The following is a 24,449-nucleotide window of genomic DNA, read 5'->3' on the forward strand; positions in this document are numbered from 1 at the left end:
ACACTTTCTCCATGAAACATCTTCAATCATATATGTGTATACATAGAGGAACATTTGAATTCCTTGTATAGGGCTCCTTTAAGTTTTAACTTACGTCTGCACTGGAGCCACATATATTTCTACATTTTAGAAATACATCAATTCAGACTTATGTTCAAACTAGCCTACGTTTGATCTCACATCTAACTGGTGCAGCAGATAGCACTGATATTTTCTACTATTACAGCAGAGGGCAGCAGTAGCCTATAAGAGACATCCACTGTTGGACTCCATGCTGCTTTCAACAGTCTACCTGGCTCTAAGACAATACCTACCAGTCATTCCCCAGATGGGACGCTCCTCAGTGTGCAGCAATGCAGTATCCAATTGCATAACCTCTGATAAATTACAGAGAAACAGGACACATGGTAGCTGCTGAATATTCCAACAGTTCATTGCAATTAAAGGAATAAGAGCTAAATGATGGATGATTAGATAAATTGGGTAAATAGGTCTGATCAGTGCTAGAAGGAACTGGGTCTCATTGAGGTCTTGTAGGACTATTTTTAATTATGACAATTAATAGTTAAACAAATTATTGGATGATACTATTTCCCTAATAAATTTTCTGATTAATTTTTGAACATGAACTCATCACCCTTCAAACTGCTCCCTGGTTATAAATGATTAAATGTTGACACTGGCAGGTGGTGAAGAAACCTCTGGTATGGCTGTAAGTCTACTACTACTATGACTCAAGCTGTTTGACTGAATTTACAGACCTGTGTGTGTGTGTGTGTGTGTGCGTGTCAGTCACCCATGAGTCACCACAGGGCCTGAATATGTGTGGTGCGTGTTACACACAAATCATGAAGAGACATGAGTGTGTGCATCCAGCACCTGGTGAGGTTACTGATTGTGTGTGTGTGTGTGTGTGTCACCCTGGCTGAAAAAGACTGACTGATTCATTGGCAATATTCTTATAACATCATTCATATACTGAAGACTGAGCAGTGATGACGCCTCATTAACCCACCTTTTATACCCACTTTTTCATATTGATATAGATCTTCACAATATAGTCATACTACGTACAATATGGAAACTGGGGCCTAGTATGACTTTATGAAACATGAATGAATAACCTCATGAATTATAATAGATTTTTTACTAGTGCTTAACTGTCTTATGGTAATTTCCAAATGGACTCCATAGTTTACCCTTCTTTTTGTTTACGCTCACATCATTGGTCTTGAGGACAATTTTGCACATGCCCAGAATGAGAAGTACTAGCCATCTCTGTCTACAACACACACACACACACACACACACACACACACACACACACAATAAACCTGAATGCAATCTGTAGCTATTATTCTGAGCAGTTGACGTGACTGAAAAACCAGCAGGCGCCTGTGACAGTGTCTTTATTGGATTTTTTTTTTTTTTTTTTCAGTAGTCAACCAGACATGAGCTCAGCCAGACTGGCCCGCCATGTTACATACATAGACCCCCCCCACCCCCTCTCCTCCCCTCCCCTCCCCTCCCCTCCCCATACCCCTTTACTGGCACGTTACCATGGAAACAGGCTCAGTACCCGCCTCCTCGCACAGTCCTTTCACACTTCCTGATTCTCCTCGGATCCCGGCATCCAGCTCCCCCCCCCCCCCCCGCCTTTTCATCAGCATCCCTCTTCTTCCTCCTTCCTTCCCCCGCCCCCACAACATTTGTACAATATTTTACAACCCTAAGAGGCATGGGGAATGTAGATGGATGATATTATAAGCCATTATGATCAATAGGAGTTTAGAGTTTAGACCAATCAAATCAATGTGAATAGCATAATGAGATATAAAGAATAAATATCATTAAAATAAGAATTGTTGGTCATTATTGTTGGCATCTTCACTGCCTCAAAACGCTGCGTGTATATCAATATCTCAATATCTATATCTGAGGCGCAGCACCCAGAACTGTGGCCTGTCGGACGGTGCCATATTACAAAATGTTCCCATAGAAATGTACAGAGTTGAACGGATCTGAGTGTCTTTTTACAGAACACACAGTTCCATAGCTACCGTATGTCAATATAATACACTTCCATCTGCAGTGCTTTGAGTTCTTCACCTCGTTAAAGATATACTGACATGTTTTTAACCTCCACCATAAAGCACCAAAATGAAAATTTGGATGAAGCCACAGAATATTTCACACATTTAACACATCGGGGCAGTAATGTACCAAGATACTCATCATTGAACATATACAATCTTCAGTGTACAATAGTCAGTGCCTGAGACGAAGTAATTCAACACACATACATTTGTTCAAAGCAGCGGCAGACCCTGAAAGTGCCGTTTTGCCACTTTCTTCCAACTATTACATTTGAGTTGATATTCTCGGGAGATGATTTTAGCATTTGCTGAGGATGATTGTTGTATTGCTGAGAAGAAGCTGCCTTAACTGTGTCAGTATACCTTTAAAATGACCCCAGGATAGACACAGAGCATGTAATGAATGCATGTAATGAACGTTAGCATGTAACGAAAGTAATCAAGTCACCTTTTCAGGAATTGAGAAATATTTCTGATATTTCTTCATGTTTTATGAATGTGGTTTGGTGTTCGGGTCATGAAACATTTTCTACACACAGAGGACACTGTCATGAGTCAATAGCTGTGTAAAAACTGGGTAAAAAAACCATGTGAGATGACATGTGAGGTTTGGGAAGTCTGCAGGACACGGATAATTTGAAATGTTTCAGTAGTACGCTGTAGCTGAATCAGTTTAGCAGGCTGACTGGTGCACTCTGTGTTTTTCTAGTGCCTGACGGGGGTTCAGCTGCAACAGGAGCCCTGGCATCAATAATACAGTGATAGATTAGTCAGCCTGACCCCCTGTCTGCTCCTCTTCCTCACCCCCTGTCTGCTCCTCTTAACCCCTAGGAAGTAAAGCACCCCGGGACACTAGACCATACACCCCAGACGGCCCACTTACACTTTCACCAGTCTGAGGTTTAATAGGCAGTAGGTGGATGTCCGAGTTTAACGGATATTCCCACGGCAGACATTTTGAATTTACGTCACACTTGAGGTGGGGAATCTACAGCAAACATGTATTGTTTCATTTATATTTTCACAGATTCCCCGCTGAAAAATGTATCAGAAACAAATGAATGTAAATACTACAGAGATAGGTTCACATTTTAGTAATATATTTGGCCCACTATAGCTAATACCAGAATCTAGCCTAAGTAGCTAGCTGCTAATTAGCGAGTAAGCTAGCTAACTTCTGCTGAATTCACGCAGTCGCTGTAGTTGTTCCCGAGACTGCTAGCTAACTTGATAGCTGTTAGGTTATCTGAAATACTCACTTATGTATTAAAGTAGTGATTGTTTTATATAAGCCAATCTTCCACGTAGAATTCCCACCCTGATTGTTCAAAATGGCCGCCGTGGGAATAAGGTAAAATCATCATTCCCACAAAAAGGCATTTTTGCTGATAAATGCAATTGATTGTTTGGCTAGTTTCCCTCAACCAAAGGACCTCAACCAGGGGGAGAAAAGACCATTTCCACATTGGGGGATAAATAAAGTACATGAAATCCCAATGAAATGACTCCTAAGGTTGGACATGGTATGAGAACATTTTGGAGGTGCGACACGCCTCGTTATATCAATATTCTTTACATTATTGTTAAGGCATTTCTGCTAAATTACATAGTTCACTGTGGGGAGAGAAAGGAATGATGAGAGAGAAAGGGGATGACATGTGACAAAGGTCATCAGCCAGGTCTGAACCATGACGTTCAAAGTACCCGGTGTCTTCTGAACAACCACAGCACCCATTACATGTTCTAGCATTCGTTTCTACTACGCTCAACCCAAAGCACACCGATCCTCTCCCCCTGTCCCCAGGAAATAGCTCATACCTGCCCCCAAAAACCCAAATAACAGGAAATATGTACACTGATATCTTACAGGAGATTCAAGCAGTTTCGTGCGGCTAGTTTGTGACCATTCAGTTCCGCATTTATCACAATTAGAAACACACACACACACAAACAGGCAATCACACAGCCCTGTACACACACACACACACACAACAGCAGTCTAGTCTGGGCAGTATTGCACTGCAGCCAATGTTAAGAGGATGACCCGAGGCTCCTGGTCTCATACATGCAGGGGAGGAGGGGGGTGGGTGAGTCTTTCCATCCGAAGAACAGGCGGATCAAGTGTTTTACAGAGTCTCTGAGGTTCGTAAGTTCATCTCCTGTCCCGTCATGAGTTCATTCCCCCGTTACAGTAGCCTTCCCTTAATCACCGACAGAAAGAGGCAGAGGAAGAGAGGAGGAGGAAGAGGAGGAATCGAATAAATACAAATAAAAAACAACGCTCGCTAAAGCTTCGCTGCTTCACTGCGCGGCGGCGGGCGTGGCAGTGTGACACGCTGCCAAGGACATGTTGGAAGAGGAGGTGGTGATGGTTTTCGGGGCCTGGCACCTGCAAACAAGAAGAGGAAATAAAAATCACCACACTCAGATATGGATTATTTCCCTCCAAAAGGAGCTAATGCCCAATCTCTGCCTTCACATACAACCTAGACACAGGTTAATGAGATTAGTCAACAGCACTGGGATTACAGGCTGTTGAGCCAGTTGGAGATAAACCATCAGATTAGAGGGTGTGGCTAATCCTGGACAATCCGGTTTAGAGATGCAGCGACTCTAAACCAGTTACACCAGTCTGATCCAGGCTGAGTAGTAGCATCTGGTTTCCTACACACAAGATAAAGTCTTCAACTAACAAGACCCCCGATATACATTTGCAATGATATCAATTGATAACTTGATATTTTGAATATTAGCAGATTATTTTTCTTCAGCAATCGGAGCATTTCTCATTCAAATTAAGAGGCACACGTGGCAAATGCAGGGCATTTTTCCCACAATGTGACAAGGAAAAATAACCAACTAAAATGAAAAATGTCAAGGTATTGTCTAAATATGTGTCCAGACCTAAACATGTAGCCTTTCAATATAATCTTAAAAAGAACATGGGAGTAAATAGATTTTGTCTCTCAAACCAAATCTATCTATTTTATTGTTAGATATGTTTTTGTCCAGAATTCCATGACCAGAGAGATAACTAGTCATTTTTCTACATTCTCTAATTGTGTTAACTTAATTATAATAATGGTGAAGTTTAATATTTATCAATTTGCTGGGGACCCCCTTGAACCCCCTCAAGGACCCTTGGTGGTCCCCAGACCCCATGTTGAGAACCACTGTGCTAGAACACAAAAATGCACAAATCTTCCATTAGGAACCAGGTGAACTCTGTTTCTCTGTTTCGTATTTTAAGCTTCTTTTAAAATTTTATAACTTTACAGACTAATCTGTTGTGGCATTCATTTCATTGTAGAAACATTTTTTATATATCTTTTTTAGCCAGTCACATCTGGTAATAACTGCATCAGATTCTAAAATCCTCCTGCTTCACCACCGTCCATTACTGAGGACCAGGCTTTTAATCGTTTCTCATAAATACTTACTTGTTTTCTAACTAAGGCAAATACAGTTGCTGCTACTGTATATGTTGCTATGCTGATGATGTGAGTGTGTCCTATCAAGTAAAATCAAAGAGTTTAGGTTCAAAGTGTTTCAGTTGATATGGTGGTGAGGTAGGGGTTCAGGATTACCAGGAGCGAGACTTTCGGACGCGCCTGGCTCTGTCCTTGGTGGGGGAGTTGTCCAGCGAGGGGCTTCGGTTAAGCTCTGCCTCCGATGAACGATCCAACGAGGCGGTGGTGGGAGGAGTCATGTCCAGCTCCAGGAACATGATGTTCTCAGCCTATACAAATCCATACATACACACATACGCACACAAACACACACACAAAGCGAGCCGTGGTAAGTGGTGGTCAACCTCACATTCAGCAGACATACTGGAATACCACACACACACACACACACACACCTACCCTGTATCTGGAATGAGCTCCCATCGCTATGGCAACCCTGGCGTACTGGCTGATGGGTCGTTTGTATCCGACTGCGGATGCCGGCCTCTTCTTCATCTGGGAGAACTTACTGAATAGTGGAAGAGAAGAGGGGGAATCAATAAGAAACACAAAATCAATAAGAGATCAATACTGGAAATACCAGCATCTCCTGCCTCCTCATAAAGCACCAGCCAAGATATCTAAGATTCTACTAACAAAATATGATCTAACTCTCTCTCCAGTGATGACAGTGACAGGAAACGAGATGGAGACAGACATGTCACAAAGGTCAAAGGTCAAAGGTCACGAGTCCTGATTCTTGAGTACATGGTTTGCACCTTAACCCGCCAGGACGGCCCAAATGGGAATATTTGAAGGTCCAAAACCCACATTCCACACTGACCTTTCAGCAGGGACGAGAGGCTGGAACTTCCACTGGTCCTCCTCGGGGTCAAAGGTCAGTCTGTTCATGATCTTGTTCTTCTCCTCCGGGGGAATGAAGTTCTCTATGATCAGATACCTGCATACGCACAACACACATCAAAACTCCGCTTATTATGGTTGTTTATTTATAGCAAAATATTACATTGTTAATATATGCAAATCATATATGCTGCAAATCCCCAGTGTTTCAAGTGTTAATAAGGTTTTGCATCAGTCAACATTGCCAATATACAGAAATATTCATATGTGAGCCATATTATGTATAGGAAAATATACTAATAAGGGAGTTTGTGAGGCAACTATGTTATTTGCTGCTTAAATAGTAAGTTGTGAGAATGCATGTCGGACTTAATTAACTGGAGTACTATGTTTGGGATGCAAGTGTCATTTGATAGCTGTTGTTGATTATTTCAGCATCTCTGTGTTCAGCATAATGAAATTCCTCTGGAGCATGGATGTGAGTATTTGCTGATGAAAGCGTGTGCAGTATTTGCTGAGGACATGGGGAGTATTTGTTCAACTCACTTGAACTTGAGTTCTCTGGTGAGCTCGTTCTGAGTCTGCTCCAGCTCCTGTCGGCTCCTCACATGCTCATCGTTCACATCCTGGATCTCGGTTTTAATGCACTGGAGCTTGGCATACAGCTAGGAGAGAGAGAGAGAGAGAGAGAGAGAGAGAGTGAGAGAGAGAGAGAGAGAGATGTCACCCGGCGCAGTCACTGATGAACTGGTCTCTACCAGACTGCAGTTTGGTTGCCCGTAGCAACAGCACTGGAGGCACTGGTGTCTGGAGAAATGGCCGGCCAATACGAGCGTGGCAACATGGCAACCGTCCCTCCCGCCCTCCCTCCTCTTCCCCCTCTTTTCCTCCTTCGCTCCCGAGCTTTCACACTGCACATTCTTTGAGTTAGCCCAGGACCGACTGAACTGGGCTTCACACTAGCATTTTCTTTAAATGGTCTAACCCTGACTTTAGTCCAGGTCTAGCTAGTCTAGACTTCTGCTGTAGTCTGCTGTAGCACTAGCCTGAACGATGACGCTGCAATTCATTTGAATTTACTTGCATCTTGAGTTTGACCACAGCCAATCTGAAGCCTCGGAGGATAGCTTGACTAATATACAAGGCTATACTGCTACATCATAAAAAGCTACTTCTTGGGTTTCTTTGGTTTTTTTTGGTCCTTACATCACCTTTAGCTTGAAATTTGGTCTGCATTGCTAGAAGTGAGACATACAAAGTGGACTTTAACATCAAAATCCATGATTATTTTTCATATCTGTCTGTTTTGTATACTCAAGGAGGCAGCCATTGCATCAGAACCAGTTTTTGACACTTCTTGCTGCACGGTATGTGGTCAAAAGTTCCTACAAGGTTTTGAATGAGTCGCATTCCGACTTTTTTTTTTAGACATTTTTAGGTTATTGGGACTAGGTTAGCTGCAACTTGGCAGGGTTAACAACAGAATTTGAGATCTTAACCCTGGGCTAACCTTGGCAGCGTATAAAGGGGACTATATTATCTCTTGGCTGACTCTTACCCCGCATTCACACTGTGAGCAACCCTAACAATGGATGAAGCCACTCTCCAAGCATTGTTTTTTGAGACATTTATTCCTGTAGTCTTTCAGATAAACGTGGCAGAGAACTGGGAAGCTCTGGGTGGCTGGAATCAATATAATTCATTTTGCACTCGCTAGGCGGAAGTATTGTTCATGAAACGAAATCACATTGATAGAGAAACAAGGCACTCGCAGTGTGAATGCGGGGTTAGCCTCGGCCTAATGGCTAAACCTGTCCGATGAATGCACAGTGTGAAAAGCGCTTCCTTTCCTCAGAGCAAGGTCACCATGCAGAGGGAGTGGGGAGGGTGGCACACGTGCCGGGTTAGGGGACCAGAGGTCAACACAGGTTCATTAGTCAGGTCTTCATCCACGCACACACAATCCATTGTTTGGGGTTAGTCCTGCTGGCGGGGGCAGTGCAGCGAGTGGGGAAGTGAGAAGAGTTGGGACCACAGGGCAGCTGGGGGCAAGGAGGAGGAGGGTTTGGAGTGTTGTTTTGGGGGATTTCACAGCGAGTTACTGGGAGGATCCTGAAGGAGGTGGAGCAGGAGGGGGGAAAAACCAGACTGAGAAGGTTAGCATGGACAGCGTGAAGAGGGAGGTCTTAGGTCCAGCAAGAGAGACGGGGGACGGCAGGACAAACCTTGAGGTACTGGGTTTTTTAAGTGTGTGTCCGGACGGAGTGTGTGTCCGAGGCAGGGGGGTCGTTAGGGTCCAGGTCGGGGTCAGGGGTTCAGGGGTTCAGGGGTCACGGGGGTAAAGAGGGACACACTGACATTAGGAGAAATAAAAGGAATATGCGTGTGTTGTGTGCGTGTGTATTCCTGCGTGTGCATTTGAAGATGTATGCGTGTGTGTGTGTTACCTTCTTGAGTTTCTTGGTCTTAGCCTCCACCTCCTGTTGCAGGGAGGTGAAAGTCTCCCTCAGCTCCAGTGTCTCCTCATCCTGGACCAGCATCTGCTGCTGCATCTCCCTCTCCGTACGCGACTGAAAGCATGAACACACACTTTCCATTCCAGTCCATTCCGTTCAATTCAATTAACTGCCAAACATTACAGTGCAGCGTACGAAATGTGCTCTCTAAGCCTTCTACCCTTTGAGGCAACTGCTTGAATACCTACACACACACATACACACATAGACACACACACACACACACACACACACACACATTTACCTGCTCGGCGATCTCCTGCCGTTTGATCTCCAGCATCTTCTGCTGCTCATTGGTGTGATCCATGATGTTCTTCCCACCGACCAGCAGCTTGCTCTCCATTGCCTTGGAAAACCACACAGTAATATTTAGGATAGAGTTCATATCATGCTAACCAACAGGGGAACATGATTAATGGGGAGCTCATCATTCAAATTTTGTGTGACAACGTAATGACATCATGATGCAATAACAAAACAATGTCTTAGGTTGGGATATTGTTCTTGGTATTAGCTGGACATACAAATGAAGCGGTAAAATCAACTGATAAAGAATGCATGCATGACAGAATACAGAGTTCATTTGGACATGTAACAGTTAAGCGCAGTGTTTGGCTGGACTGCAGCAGTCAGTGCAGACATTGTGCTGACGAGGCAGATGGAGCTGGACATGGCCAGCTTAGCATCGCAATGATGTCACCATGCCACAACAAGCTGAGCTCTGCTAAAACTAGGCAGCGCTTCAGATGTGGCATTGGGAGTATGAGAAATACAACGACTGAGGTTATGACCTGGATCAAAAACTAGGCCACAAGTTACATCATACCATGTAACACTCGCAGAAAGAAAAGACACAACATTGCACCTTCTTGTCAGTGGGGTATAGGACTGTAAACATATGTCCATCATAACTTCCTGACTAGAAAATCATCCATGTTCGTACCATTTCTGCTGGAAGAATAATGTCTTAGTATCTTAAAAGAATACACAACCTTTTGGAAAATATGTTCAATTACTATTTAATTCACTATGATGTATTGCTTGTATGTATGCTCTATGTTTAGCTGACAATACAGGCTTTGCCACCACCGGTGCCATTTTGAAGGACTGATTGGAGAATTGGAAGCACACAAATAATTACAATAATAACAACTAGGCTAGAAAAAGTGAGATACCTGAAAAAGAGCTAAAAGTTGAAACAATGCTGCTAGCTAAAGGTGGATAGTCTGATAAGGTAGATTTGTTTCCACATTTAGGTTACTTTGCATGACACAGTAAACTGTCTTGTCTTTAGCTCTCAGGTTCGTAGGCCTATCTTGAGAAGAGTCAGCCCAATTAACCTGAACAAAAATGTGACTTTTCGCAGTTTTACTTGACTGCGAGGACTGCTAATAGCTAGCTAACTAACAAGCTAACATTAGCTAAACTTAGATAGTTCTGTGCCAAAAACTGTACAGAAACTAACCACGTCTGTTTGATACTGAGTCACAAGTTTAGAAATGTGATCGGCTGTCCTCAGCTATTGTTGCCCTTTAACTGTGGACTTCCAACATGGCCGCCAGAAGGTGTGTTACATCACCTGAAAGCCCCCTGTACGAGCTAGCTTAGCATCATCTCAAAGGATTTAGTATATGTACTCTACCACACTAAATACAGCACACACAAAGGTGAAACTTGTATAAATGTACTGGTTGGACAACTATAAGTTGATTATGGCACATATTTACCAAACGTTTGTGTAGTCATAGGAGCCCTGATGTTATTTGTACAGTTAACAATCAAAATGTAAGGTGCAGGTTTTGCAAAAGGTGCTTTAAGTGTATGAATGAGCGATGGAGAGTCATTATCATTCCACGCCTCTGGTTACAGCATCTCTGGTTACTGTGGAGATTAAAGGCTGAGGGTCGCGGTGATGCAATCTGTCTTGGAGGTGCATTACACACACACACACACACACACACACTGCTCTGTCTTTATCTGTCCCTGACTGATCCCTGTCCTAAGGGTAGAAGTTTAAAATGAATCAAGAGAAACAGGAAGAGAGAGAGAGAAGAGGAGACAGAGAGAGAGAGAGAGAGAGATGGGGAAAAAAGTAAGGAAGAGAAAGAAAGAAAGAGGAGGGAAAAGAGAAAAGAGGCCCAAAGAAGGGTAGGGGCCACAACCATTTTGTATAGGCCACATTCCAATCTCGGGACTCTACATAGAAACGGAGCCAATGTGTGTCTATGTGTATGTATGTGCATGCGCATGTGTGTGTAAAACATGTGTGTGTCCATTCTTTTATAATTTTAGCACACCATACAGTCCACTCGATTATGTGACAGAACACAAAAACACACACACACACACAGTGTACAGTGATGTCCTTCAGAGAGGATGCGTCTACAGCAGGTCTTTACAGAAAGCCTCTTTGTTTTGAGCTGTCTTTGTGTTCTGTGGCTAGTGTACTATGCGTGTGTGTGTGTGTGTGTGTGTGTGTGACTGCCTGGTTTGCTGCTCTTTGTGTTTTGTCATATTCTTTCAGCTTCATTAAAGGGCTGATTCATGTGAGGGATTTTCTCCCCCCCCCCCCCCCTCTCTGTCTCTCTCTCTCTCTCTCTCTCTCTCATATATCTCATACCCCTCGTACCCTGGTTATATAGACCACTAACTCCTTATGTGTAGATTTTACAATACAGGCAATGAATGGTCAGTCTACTAGTCAGTTATACTATATTGTACTATATTTCTGTTTTTCTCCAGCAGGCACTCTATGAGTCCCTTGGGCTTACAAAACCCTTTCAAAACCCAGTTAGCTGAACTCACAAATGCATACCAGCTAAAAACAAGGCTGTTTTTCTTGTGAATTTTGGAGATACAAGATGGCAATATATACTGTATGTGTCCCTCCGTTACCCTAAAACCAGCTTGCTAGCATTGTTAGCATACATTCCTTGTTGAAACCAATGGGTGCTGCTAGCTGCAAGCTGCATGCTAATGGGCTCGCTTATGGCTAGCTGTAGCTAACAATGCTAACAAGCTGTTTTTCAGTTATCTTTAAATGCCAATACAGAAACTTTGTTACCAGAAGTGTCTGGTGAATGAAAAAGGAATTATTTTAAAGGTAACGTGACATATTGAAGGCCTCAACATTACAAAAATCATAAACTGTAATAGTAAAAGTGTTGAAAACAGTACAACACACATTTACAAAAAAAAAAGAGTTTCAGCTATCTTTCAGAATCAATTAGTCATGTTTGAGCAAAACTGAAACGTCCTGTGAGCCTCCATAATACATGCAATGTTTAAATTTTACGTTTTAAACTGTAGGGTTAAAACTGAATAATGATATTGCTTATCCTCTATGGAGAATTCAACATCAATTCAATTCCAGTTTCATCATCTGTGGCCAGTCGCCTGTTTCAGCAGCCATGCTATATACAGTACATGACAGGACTAACTTTGTTAGGTTAGACTCTATTGTATTTGCTCCTGACTTGTGGCAATACAAAATGGATTATGGGGGCAGTGCAGTGCAGGGTAATGTATACTGGATCCCTGTAGGACAACAACAGCAATCAAATTTATGCTTTGTAACGCTGTCCTGGTGTATTGTGATCCCCTTTTTGATGTGAAATTGAGTTGCTTGGGACGCGAGAGAAGAAGAGAAGCCTGCTATCTATATACACAGCATCGGTTTCCATCTTAGCTGGTGTACCAGAGGTGAAGATGAAGGGAAGACAGGAGAGGAGGAAGAGGGGGAGGATGGAGAGGGATGACTCAGTGGCAATCCAGACGACCTTCCTCCGAACGACAGACGACTGACGTATCGGTCATGTCACTATTTCTATTTTCGGGCTTGCTTTGCAGATCCAGGTTTCAGTCAGAGGCGCTCATGCGAACACACACACACACACACACACACACACACACACACACACACACACACAGACAGATGTAAACCAGAAAGCTGATGATCTCCAAAGGTCAGAAGAGAGCTAAAGTACGTCTCTCTCTATCTACAGCTCATTACCTCCCAGCTCCAACTATTGTCCAGGCTGCCTCTCTCTTTCTCTTTTGATTGGTCTATAAAGCATCCTTTGTATGCTTCAGTGTGTGTGTGTGTGTGTGTGTGTGTGTGTGTGAGAGTACAAGTATCTCACTGTTTTTCCTGCAGATTTCTTGTTGATAAGCGGGAGTCATTTTGGTTCGGAGAGCCAGATTCGCTCCTGGGCCCGATCCAGGATCAGTTCCAGTAGGTGTTGCAGTGAAGAACAGCTCTTAATCGGATATTTATGTCGTGATACATGGATATTTGTGCTGTATTTGCAATTGTAACTGTTATTTTTGGGGGGAGACGTTCTGAGCAATTAGGCCAGATGATGAATTTTAATTGTATTTACACATTTCGACAGCTAAATGCATGAAAACAGTGATGCATCTGTATGTGCGTAACAGTTTTTATGTGTGTGTGTGTGTGTGTGAGCATGTATCTATGTATGTACAATCTGTGTGGGTGTGTGTGTGTCTACGTATAACCGTGTGTGTGTGACTTCTTCTGGCATTTCCCGATAGGAAGGCGAACGGAACGGGAAGCGCTGCATATTGAGCTGGCTCGTCGGCGTCAGCCAGCCAATCACAGCGCGGCTGGGCCTGCTGGGAGCAGCCACGCTATAAATACAATGTGACGACAACAGATCTCGTGTGTGTGCGTGTGTGTGTGTGTGTGCAACGGAGAGAGAGACAGAACGCTTGCTAGGAAGAGACACACATAGAGAGAGAGGGAGATAGGGGGAAATAAAGTGAAAGAGACAAGGAGAGAGAAAGATATTGAACAGGGGGGAGAGAGAGAGAGAGAGAGAGAGAGAGAGAGAGAGAGATCCCCATCAACCACTTAAGGAACACCAACCTAAAGCCTAAACCTCATTACCCTTCACTCACTCTCAGTCATCTGTCCTCCCTCTACCACACAGTAACATGCAGTCAGCACAACTTGAAGGCCAGGCACCACAGAAGAAGAGGGGGGGGGGGAAATCCTTTCATCCCAGCAGAATGAAATTTTAGATCTTGAGTATGGACACAAATACAAACACATTTATGTTGTTACTGAAATATTCAAATGAGCTCATAAAAATGCACACAGATTTGCATGTCGTTGGAATACTATTTTCCCTCGGCGCATTCATTCGCAGTGTCTTTTCCTGCTTCTTTCTCAGGAATTACCGAATAGAATAGGGATTTGTAAAAATGTTTTTTTTTTTTTTGATGAATCTTTTACAAAATACTTCATTTATGGAAAAAAAAAAAAATTCATATTTGTTGATGTTTTTGCCATGTAAAGAAAGAAAAAGCTACACACTGTTTTCAGCAAAGACGCTCTAATTGCAAAGAGGGTTTTCTTTCTTTAAATGTCGACCCACAGTCTATACACCTGCCACTTTGTACTGATATTTTTTCATATACAATACCTCATGAAATAGAAATGACAAAAGATATGAAAAAAGCCCCTGTAAGTTGAACTGGAAAAAGAAGTTTTGCATAGAGGGAAAATAATTAATTTTAAAATTTTAAAATAGTTAATTTTGTACTTAGAGTACTTGGCACAGCTGGTATAAAAATGTATAAATCAACTATTTATAGTGGTTTTTGATGATTGTTCTGTATATTTTATGAAACTACAGCAGTTATACAAGCAAAATATAATAATATCTCGGCACCAAATGGCCAAAATTGCCATTTTCACCTGTTTCCTCGCCTTGAGTGACATGAATATATTTGATCTGGTAATGTTAGTTTTAAATGCAGACATTTCTCTCTCTCTCCTCTCTCTGCCTCTTTGTATGGGAGAGAGAGAAGTGTGTATTCTATAATAAATGTCTCTGCCTTCTCTGATCCCAAGACTGGATGCTCAATTCATGTGCACACACATACGGGCCTCGACACACACACACATGCACACACATACGCACACACATGGACACACACAGAGTTGATTCATCAATATTTCAGTGGTGCAGCCTTCCGTGCTGAAAGATGGAGAGCAGTGATGAGCTCTTTCTGTTCATCAACCCACTTACACACACACACACACACGCACACGCACGCACACACACACACACAAACCTCTTGTCCCTACTCAGGATTTTCCCTCCTCTAATTGGACAGGAAGGCAGCTACATAAACAGGAAACAAAGCGATTCTACCCACAAGGCTGTGTGTGTGTGTGTGTGTTTGTGTGTGTGTGTAAAGTTACAGTGTGCGTGCTTGCATGCATGCGTATAGGCTACTTTGGAAAGTTCAAATGTGTGTGCACGTACATGTATTTGTGTGTGTGTGTGTGTGTGTGTGTGTGCGTGTGCGTGTTATGCTGCCGATATTTCCCATGAGGCAATGGGTATTGTTGTTGACCGTGCATTCTGATTGGCTGCAATCCAGCTGGCAGGATGCAGAATAAGCCTTCTATAAGGCCTTAATACACAGGCAACATTATGAGGCAGTGTAAACTGTCAACAACTATAACAGACAGCAACCTATAGACTAGTCAGTTGAGAGTGTGTACTTTCTGGTTATGTGAACATTCACACAAAATAAATGATTTGATGTAAATACATCGGCTGCTCAATAACAAACTTGTTTTTTCATCTGAAGGATTCAATCATCATCCCTGCTGCTGGGCAAGTTGCCTTCCTCCATTTCCTGGACAGTTAGCTCTTAACTTTAGGCTACTTACAAACAGAACCAAGAGAATGGGGAACACACAGCACCCCTACTTAAAGGGACAATCCACCCTAAAATACTTCAAGGCCTTGATCAGACAAGACTCACTTTGTAGGCTTTAAAACACGAGGCGCACCGGTCTGCCTTGATTCTGAGAATCCTGCACAGCCAGAAGTACTGCAAGCTGCTTTTGCTATTGCTAGCAAAACACAAAGTCAGCTACTACCAGTCATTTAGCTAGCCTAGCTAATGACATTAGCTCATGTCGTTAGCCAACTTAAGAAGAAAAAAAAAAATTCGATTGTGGCACTAATTTGTCTTCAGCTATCTACAACATTAAAGGGGAGATGAAACAACGAAATTGACACCTACATAGAGTTTTGGGTATTACTAAGATGTACTACAATAAAAATAACATTTTAAAAGTAAGCCATTGTTGAGAAAATCTATTTTTGAAAATGCCTTTGTGCTATATTTGTAGCCTAGCGCGCCGCCATCTTTGTTTTTGTCAGCGCTTACGTCACGGGGTTGGTTGTTAACTAGGAAGCCTGAGTACAGTAGTGGAGTACAGGCTAGTTAGGTGTTGGTACTAAGGATTTTGAACGTTTTGATGAATCAAAAGACTCACAAACCAAGTCAGAAACCCAATAGCGTATGCTGTGAGCCTGTTAGAAAAATTGCAGTGATCAGACCAGCTGTACGGAGGAGGAGAAACTGAATGCAGTGTCCTCTCTTGTCTGAGGTAAAATGCAAATGAACCAGAGTCATATTATCAAATGCTTCCTCTCCCCTTTAAGAGTAAATGTTCTGGTGTCAGTCCCTCAGAATCAAAGAGCAAGGGCTTCTTTCTAGACTCACCGTTTTGCACCAAGAGACGTTCAACAATCATACAGGGAGAAATCCATCGTAGAAGAGGCAGAGACACTAATTTCTCCACTGACAGTTGCCTCAATAGACCAGAATGCAATGCAGCCACAGCTTGCATCTTTGTTGTTGGTAGTGTGTGAAATACAACTTACATCTTCTACAGTGTTTTTATCATTTAAACAACTGAGCACAGTACATCAGAGCATTGTCCTCTCTCCACTCTCACTTCTTCTCGACCGGAAAAACGTACTATGCTATCGCTATTGATTTCTCCACCTACACATAAAACCCACAGCTGAATGCTGTGCTGTTCTCTGGGGGGTTGTCGAAAGGCATTCTGGGCAATGTAGGAAATCACTAACTGAAGGAGAAGTAAACGATTCAGGTTGAGGGAAAGTGGGTACACTCTCTATCTAAAGTGGGTACGCTCTTTATCTAACCATATTCAGGACCTTTTAAGGTCTAGAGTTCAAATAACACACTTTAAGCCTGGGACAGACAGAGAGACAGAAAGGAAGGGAGGGAGACAGAAAGAGGGAGACAGATACTGTAGTAGTTCTGACCCAGAAAAGGGGATCTAAGAATAGTCCGCTGTGGGGACGGACTCAGCAGCCTCCTTCTGAGAAGCTGCTGTTCAGCACGAGGCTCTCAACAGCTGCTCCACTGATACCTGACTGTTTCGTAACAGCACAACACACATTATAGGCACTATTAAAAGGTTAGCTTGAGCGTGTTCAAGCAATGAGCCACTTGAGGCTGAGGGTTACGGTGATTTTAGAACCGCTAAGAGGCGTTGTTAGGCATGATGTGACGCTGAGTGCCTAAACCTGGGGTGGATAGAGTGCCAAAATATCCTACTCCAATTGAAGCACTGTTACTTTGCTGACATTTTGCTTAAGTGGAAGTAGAATTACTGGTGTAAAAATCTACTTGAGTAGTAAAACATAGCTCATTTAAAAAGTACTCAGAGTTTTATATTTGATCTTTCCCATGCAGTACAAAAAGGATGACAGTTCAAATCATGTTCTTTTAATTGAAAAAAAATGAAGTGCATAAACTAGGTAAAGCATGAATAAATAATTTCTTGTGTGACAGGATGACAGTATCTTAGAGATAACAGAAAAATAAACTAAAAATGTCCATCCCCATTATTCAGTGACATTAAAGGAAAACTCCACCCGCTTACAAAGGTGTATGTAAAAAATTATTATATATCATTCATATTTAAATGAACTGTTGTGCAGTCACAGGTGTGAGTTTATCAGGTATTTTACGATGGTTTTGAGTGCATCTCAGCCAATCAGAAGTGTTGACGGGAACTATCTCTTTTAGAATTCAGCTTTTTTTTAATGGTGAAGATGATAATATAACCAGTTAGTTGCATTGTAGCCTACAGCTGACTGGTTAGCGTTGCCTCAGTTGCCTCTTAAAGTTGTTGGCATTTCAAAGCCATCAATTCTTACCATTTTACAATCTGTTGACAGCGTGCACACCCAAATACGTCAACGCAGGTAATATCTTGGCAGGTCATGACAGGCTAGCTATAATACGAATCTAACATTTCGATTTGGTTAACCAAGAATATGTGGAGGACAAGCATGTACCCGACTGGCCTGTTTTTCCTGCTTAGCCCTACCTCTCTGTGAAACTGTTTCAGCTTTCTGACACTATCCAGAGCAAAGTGACAAGAAAGCACGAAGGCGACGCGCTACGAAAAGCCACGTAACATTCCAACATGCGATGTTTCGGGTGCTTGTTGTGAACCAACTGGCCTCTGGAGCCAAAGGGACGCTCCCTCGTTCCATTTGCTCATGTGAAAATAAGCTAGTGGCACCTACAGCAGCAGAGACAACGCAACACAACAACGGCTAAACAACAGTTGCACCAACACCAGCCACAATCCACAGATGGAGCGCTCTACCTTGGAGGCCAGTTAGCTAACAGCTCCCTGCAGAGGTACCAGCTGACCCAACACAGCTTGAAGAGGCTGGTTCCTGACCTACTTGCATGTGGCGTGTTTGTGTGTGTGTGAGAGAGAGAGAAAGAGAGAGAGAGAGCGAGGGAGAGAAGGAGGAAGAGAGGGTGGCAGGGACTCTGATATTATGTGTAATTGGTTATTTCTGCTAGCTCATTTCCAGCCAGAGCCCCTAGTCTCAGTCTGGTGTCTCTGCCTAGCAACCTCTCTCTCATTGGCTGCCACAGCAGAGAGGAAAGTGCAGCCCGCAGGCCACGGGATGTGATTGGTGGGCTAATTTCAGTCTGAGCCAATCAGAGAGAAGCTGGGTTGGGGTCTTTTAGACCAGGCTGAAGACACTGTATGATCACAGCAATGATGTAGTAGGAACTATGGGAACTTACGATTATCTACGTTAAAAAAAGGTTAAATAACAAACAAAATACCTCTAAAAGCTGTGTTTTGTCAATGTATTTCAGTGCTGTTCTTGGAAACAGGTGTTAGTGGTTAATAAATTTTGCACTGTGTGACAACTTCTTCTCTTTATATATTGAGTTCTGCTGACGAGAATGGCTTTCTTTGCCATTCTGACATAACTAGTTTGCGATTCATTGTGTCTGTATGCGCTGAAGACATGTCACATGTCAGACAGGAAATATTTGCTTGGACTATCTTTCCAAACAAATACCGTCATTTTTGAGGGTAGGCAGGTTTCCCTCTAGACCAGCAGCAAAAGACCAACGCATCAAAGGCAGGAAATACTTCTCAATCATAATCATCTTCCTTCTCGTCCTCCTCGGGGGGACGGAGGAGAGGAGAGGGAGGTTTGCTGATTCGTTGTGCTGACATCACACAGCATTAGGCGCCCAGCCACCCAGTCAGCATCAAACACAGTGTGAAAGACCCTCTGAACGGTGGTGTCTGATCAGAGAGGGTTTGATATGGTTTAGCATAAAGCAGCATTAGCCCCGCAGGGTTTCGGAGAAAGACGTGACAAGAAAAAAATGCGAGATACCTCACACCGAAATGCATATAAAAGGTCTCAAGTGTCAGAAACCTCATATCTCCAGTTTCTCCCATTTTTTAACTCTGATGTGGCAAGCTGACTTTGTCCCCCACATATAGGCTAGAAAAAGCTTTACGACCTCAAATCCAGACCTAACCATTGATTACGCATTGTAAAATGTTAAGAAATCAAGGGCGAAATCCAACCAGTTTTTCCTCAAACATTGACATTTTGGAGAAAACGGGTTTCTGCAAGGCACAGAATATACATTAGCTCCGTCTCCTGGGACTTCCCCAGACCTCATACCTTCACTCAAACAGAAAAGGTAGCACATCCTACAGATGAGGCAAAAACTAGAGAGTGCTTACACTGCCCTTAAAAATGTACTGGGGAACACACAAGTGCAATGTAAGCACTCTGTCATTATTTTTCCGTATTTGTGGGATATGTCTTTTTTTTTTTTTTGAGTGTGTGCTGCTATGTACATTTATTCCATCTGGTAAACTGAGAGTAAAAAAGATGCTGGTAAATATACAAAAATGGACAATCCAAATGAATCCTGCACACCAGTCACCTACTACAGATATTAAAAGGCAAAGTTCCGCCTAAAACACTGTTTAGAAAAATATTAGCGAGTATCACTATTCCGCAGTATAACCCACAGCTGAATTGAACAAGTTCATGCCCCTTCTCTGGGGGTTGTCGAAAGGCATTCTGGGAAATGTAGGAAATCATGTAGTAGATGAGGCAGGTTGAGGGAAAGTGGGTTCACCAAAAAAGTAAATTACATCACAAAATAACTCCTGGAATGCATTGGAACATCACAGATTGATGATACATAACAGTGTAAGAGGATGCAAAGGGGGGTTTTTCCTGTAAGTATAGACCCTCAACTTGACTCACTACTGTTCCTATAAAACTGACACATTCGCCTACACACTCCCCATTGAAAACACCTTTTTCCTCCTCTCATGTCTTGGAGCCCTAGGACCTCACATGAGGTCCTAGGGCTGCTAGCAGGTAGCAGGGCTGCGGCTCAGTAAGCTGATCCGGTGTCTCATGTTAGACGGTCCAGGCTGTAGCTACAGTAGGATAGACCGCAGTCTCTCAGTCATTCTGCACGGGTGACTTATTGACTGGATATGGGCATGAATCAGAGCAAGTAATTAATGCAGCTCTGACTCAGTCTCTGAGGCCAGCTGTGTGTGTGTGTGTGTGTGTGTGTGTGTGCCAGTTTGTGTGTGTGTGTGTGTGTGTGCATAGGGCAAAGGGAAAGAGAACTGACATTTGAAGCAACAATGGCCTCAGTTCCTGCCTAAACATAAAAAGACACCCAACCAGACTTTGGGTAAAGGACACCAGGCACTTACTTGTGATAGGAAATATGCATAATACACTGGTACTGGATATCAGGCTGCTGCCAGTCTAACATAAGGTGTTCTTTGTCACTAATGTCTGATACCAGAATTCATATATGTCAGAAATCAAAGCAAAGCACATGATTTTCTGTTTTTTTCACACATGTAGGAAGGATGTCAGATCTCTCTGATAGAGAAAAAAGGAATGTGTCTCAATCATTTTGTCATGTAAAGTAACACATTGGATCAGTATTGGTATGGCTGCATCCTTGACATGTACAAACACACACACACACACACACACACACAGTTGTAATTAGGTATGAAGCAGCCAGGTTTACTGTTTATAATGTTCCTTACTAGCAGCTCAACAGATTATCACACATGATTATCTCATAGACCGCATGTCCTTAATCTAACTCCCTAGATTATGTGGACTCCTGTGTGTGTGTATGTGTGTGTGTGTGTGTATGTGTGTGTGTGAGAGAGAGAGAGAGAGAGAGAGAGAGAGAGAGAGAGAGAGAGAGAGAGAGAGAGAGAGACAGACAGTAGGGGTCTGGTTCACACATTTGCAACAGGGAGCTAAAGTTGGTCTTTGTGCTGGATGACCTACAGTGTAATATGGATTTTAATTTAAAATATGAATACAAGACAGAAGAACAGACTTTCTGCGTTTGATAAAGCAGAAAGTCATGACACATGCAAAAACAACCCACTACAAAGCTACAGACTGGACTTACAGGCCCTCACCCTCACCTTGTACTTGGCGGTCAGCTGCTCTGTGGCTTCTTGCTCCTTCCTCAGATCCCCCATCATCCTCTCCTTCTCTCCCAGAAGCCTCTGCTTCTCCTCGGCCAACATGAACTGGTCTTCCCTGATGGCCTCCTTCTCCCTCTCCAACCTCTGCTCCTCCTGCTTCACGTACTCCTGCGCCTCCTTCTCCACCTCCTCGTCGCCCTCCGTGTCTTCGTCCCCGTCCCGCTCCCAGCCCTCGCCGTCCCCGTCCTCCTTCTTGTGTTTGCTCCTGCCCTGCCTGTGGTTGAGCTGGGCCCTGAGGCGCGCGATCTCCCTCTGGAACTCGCGGAGCAGGGCGTCCTTGGGGTCCTCGTTGACTCTGGGCTGGTTCTGGATGTTCTTGGCCCGGTTGGCGTAGCGGAGGGTGGTGAGGGTCTCGTCGTAGTGCTGGGGGGCGGGGCCTAGCGTGGCCACCATGACAGTCCTGGCGTTGCCGCCCAGCGAGTCCTGCAGCAGCCGGGTCAGCTTGGAGTCCCGGTACGGCACGTGGCCGCTGCGCCCGTCCGCCAGGGCCGAGATCACGTTGCCCAGCGCCGACAGGGACAGGTTGATCTTGGCGGCCTCTTTCAGGCGCTCTCCGCGGACGCCCGTCTTGGCCTGCCGCTCGCTGCCGGCCAGGTCCACCAGGTTGAGGCGGCCGACCCGGATGTGTTTCCGTCCGTCCGGCCCGGGCTGGCTGCACTCCACCGTGATCAGGAACAGGGCGTGGGATCGGGACGAATGTTCGTTCATGTCCGTCGCCCCGACCGCCCTCGCCTGGTTCCCCACGTTCATCACCTCCTCGATCTCCTTGACGCTCTTGCACACGCACGACGTCAGGTCGCGCACGTACACCCCGGTCTCGGGGCTCTCCCTGAGGTCCAGGGCCCTGGCGTTGGCGTGGTTGGGATCCAGCAGATCCCGGACCTCCTCCCGGTAGATCTCCAGGTAGGAGGCCCGCACCAGGTACTGCTTGTCGGACTGGGAGCGGGAAATGTGCGTGAAGATGTGGTCGAAGGCGTTGGGGATCACGCCCCGTTTCTCCGGGTCCATCCAGGCCCCCTGCATGGTGTAGGTCTTCCCCGTGCCGGTCTGCCCGTACGCGAATATGGTGCCGTTGAAGCCCGCGAGGACCGAATCTATCAGCGGCCGTACGCTCTCGTCGTACAGGTCTCGCTGTTTGGAATTGGCGTCGTAGACGGCGTCAAACGTGAAGGTCTTCTGGGGTTCGCTAGGTGGCGCGCGGGGGTTCCGGAGGACCACTTGCCCGAGCCGCAGGTCCATCTGTAGTATGCCCCCTACTGGCCCATTAGACTCCTCTTTACGGTTCAAAGGGCGGCATCGAACGACCACCTTCACCGACTCACTACTCTTATTTTTGGACATGACTGGGTTCTATTTGTCACTGTAGGTTACAGTTAGGGGTTAGGGTTACAATAATTGGAAAATGTGTATTCCCACTAACAAAATAGGCTGGTAACCTTGATAATGTCTGTAATTAGCCTAAATGGCCCCCTATCTGTCTGTCAGTGAATTGTGTAACCATTGGATCCTGAATTGTTAATAACAAATTCATTAAGGCTTCTTCACCATATCATAAAAGGAAACGGCTACAGTGTCTAATGACATAGATTCTAACATTTACCAATACAACGGATGAGATGTAACAAATCCGTAATAGATAATTGCCTTGGCTTACTGTCTATAATAGGGTTACAAATAAATAGACGGTCACAAGCTCTCACGCGTTAGGTCGACGCTCCATTGCAGCCCCCGTTACACATCCAGATTCATTCGGCGAAAAATGAAATCTCACACTACCGACGATAGAGACGCACAATTCACATATCACATACATATCGTCCAGTTCATACACGCCCTATAGATCCGCTACAGACCGCTGTCCGCATCTCCGTGTCCGCGGCTCACGGATGCTCCGAAGTGGATTTGCGGCGGCGCTCGGGCTCTGAGATAGAGCTCCCTCCTATAGGCAATACACACACACACACACACACACACACACACACACACACACACATACACACACGGACGCACACACGCACACACAGCCTCATTCAACCACCACACCCCACCTCACTGCGGAGTGGAACAAGGCACCATGGGAAATGGAGTTTTCGTCTCAGCGTTGAGTTGACAGTAGTCCGAGGCTGCCACCCACTCGCCAACTGGACCCACAGCTCTTTGCCCAGCTGCCAAATTTATACTCTAGCATATGCCTAGAAACATTTATAAAAAAAAAAAAAAAAAAACACATTACATTGTAGATGCTCCCAGTTGATCTAATATGGATCATTCAGTCCTAATTACAGAGGGAGAAAAAATAGGAAGTTTTGTCTGCATTTAAAGGGAAATCACATTATACTGAATACTTTATGGAGAAACTGAATTGTAATGACTTGATGTCAAATTGAATGTAATTATCTGATGTTTGACTGGTGACTACTGTAAGAAAAAATAAACTATGCCTCTAATTGCATTATAATCTCCTTGTTCTGCCTCACAGTGGCTTCAAGTAAAGTGTTTATGATTATTCATATGCAGTGATGTAGTGATAAATAAAAGGAGGGGTAAACTAATCTCCAGTCAGTGATCATCATATGGCAAACAACCACCAATATGAATAAAAATCAATTATATTTTCAGTAAAGTGTTAATGCTTTTGTCCCTGAAAAGACCCTATCCTCATATAATTTACATCAGTTCTCTACTCCTTAATAATAAACTCTATGCTGCAAATAAAAAGATGAGTAAACTGAATTTAGGTGGGTTTAGATCGCTGTATGGCATTTTATGATCCCATTAAGTCAGTATTAACTCTCTCACAGGGTTTATTTAATAAAGAGAGTGG

The 24,449-nt window shown here is 43.9% G+C and overlaps 1 protein-coding gene across 2 annotated transcripts; it reads right to left on the reverse strand.

Moving 5' to 3' along the window:
- Positions 1-1,732: 1,732 nt before the first annotated feature.
- On the reverse strand, positions 1,733-23,519 carry LOC139655132 (kinesin-like protein KIF3C). 2 transcript variants are annotated; one of them, XM_071532446.1, is made up of 8 exons: positions 21,563-23,519; positions 9,170-9,271; positions 8,857-8,979; positions 6,956-7,074; positions 6,390-6,506; positions 5,966-6,074; positions 5,684-5,835; positions 1,733-4,485 (listed from the first exon to the last, which is right to left on the reverse strand). In XM_071532446.1, exons 1-8 carry the CDS (start codon positions 22,964-22,966, stop codon positions 4,398-4,400), a joined length of 2,214 nt encoding a protein of 737 aa, XP_071388547.1. In that variant the 5' UTR covers positions 22,967-23,519; the 3' UTR covers positions 1,733-4,397. The 2 variants fall into 2 exon arrangements, with proteins under 2 accessions (XP_071388547.1, XP_071388548.1); XM_071532447.1 differs by having other exon boundaries at positions 5,966-6,070; positions 6,386-6,506.
- Positions 23,520-24,449: the final 930 nt, after the last annotated feature.

Source organism: Centroberyx affinis, unplaced genomic scaffold (assembly GCF_046629955.1).
Source record: "Centroberyx affinis isolate AG114_WGS23_722 - 3 ecotype Tasmania unplaced genomic scaffold, CSIRO-AGI_Caff_v1 ptg002190l_1, whole genome shotgun sequence".
NCBI lineage: Eukaryota > Metazoa > Chordata > Actinopteri > Beryciformes > Berycidae > Centroberyx > Centroberyx affinis.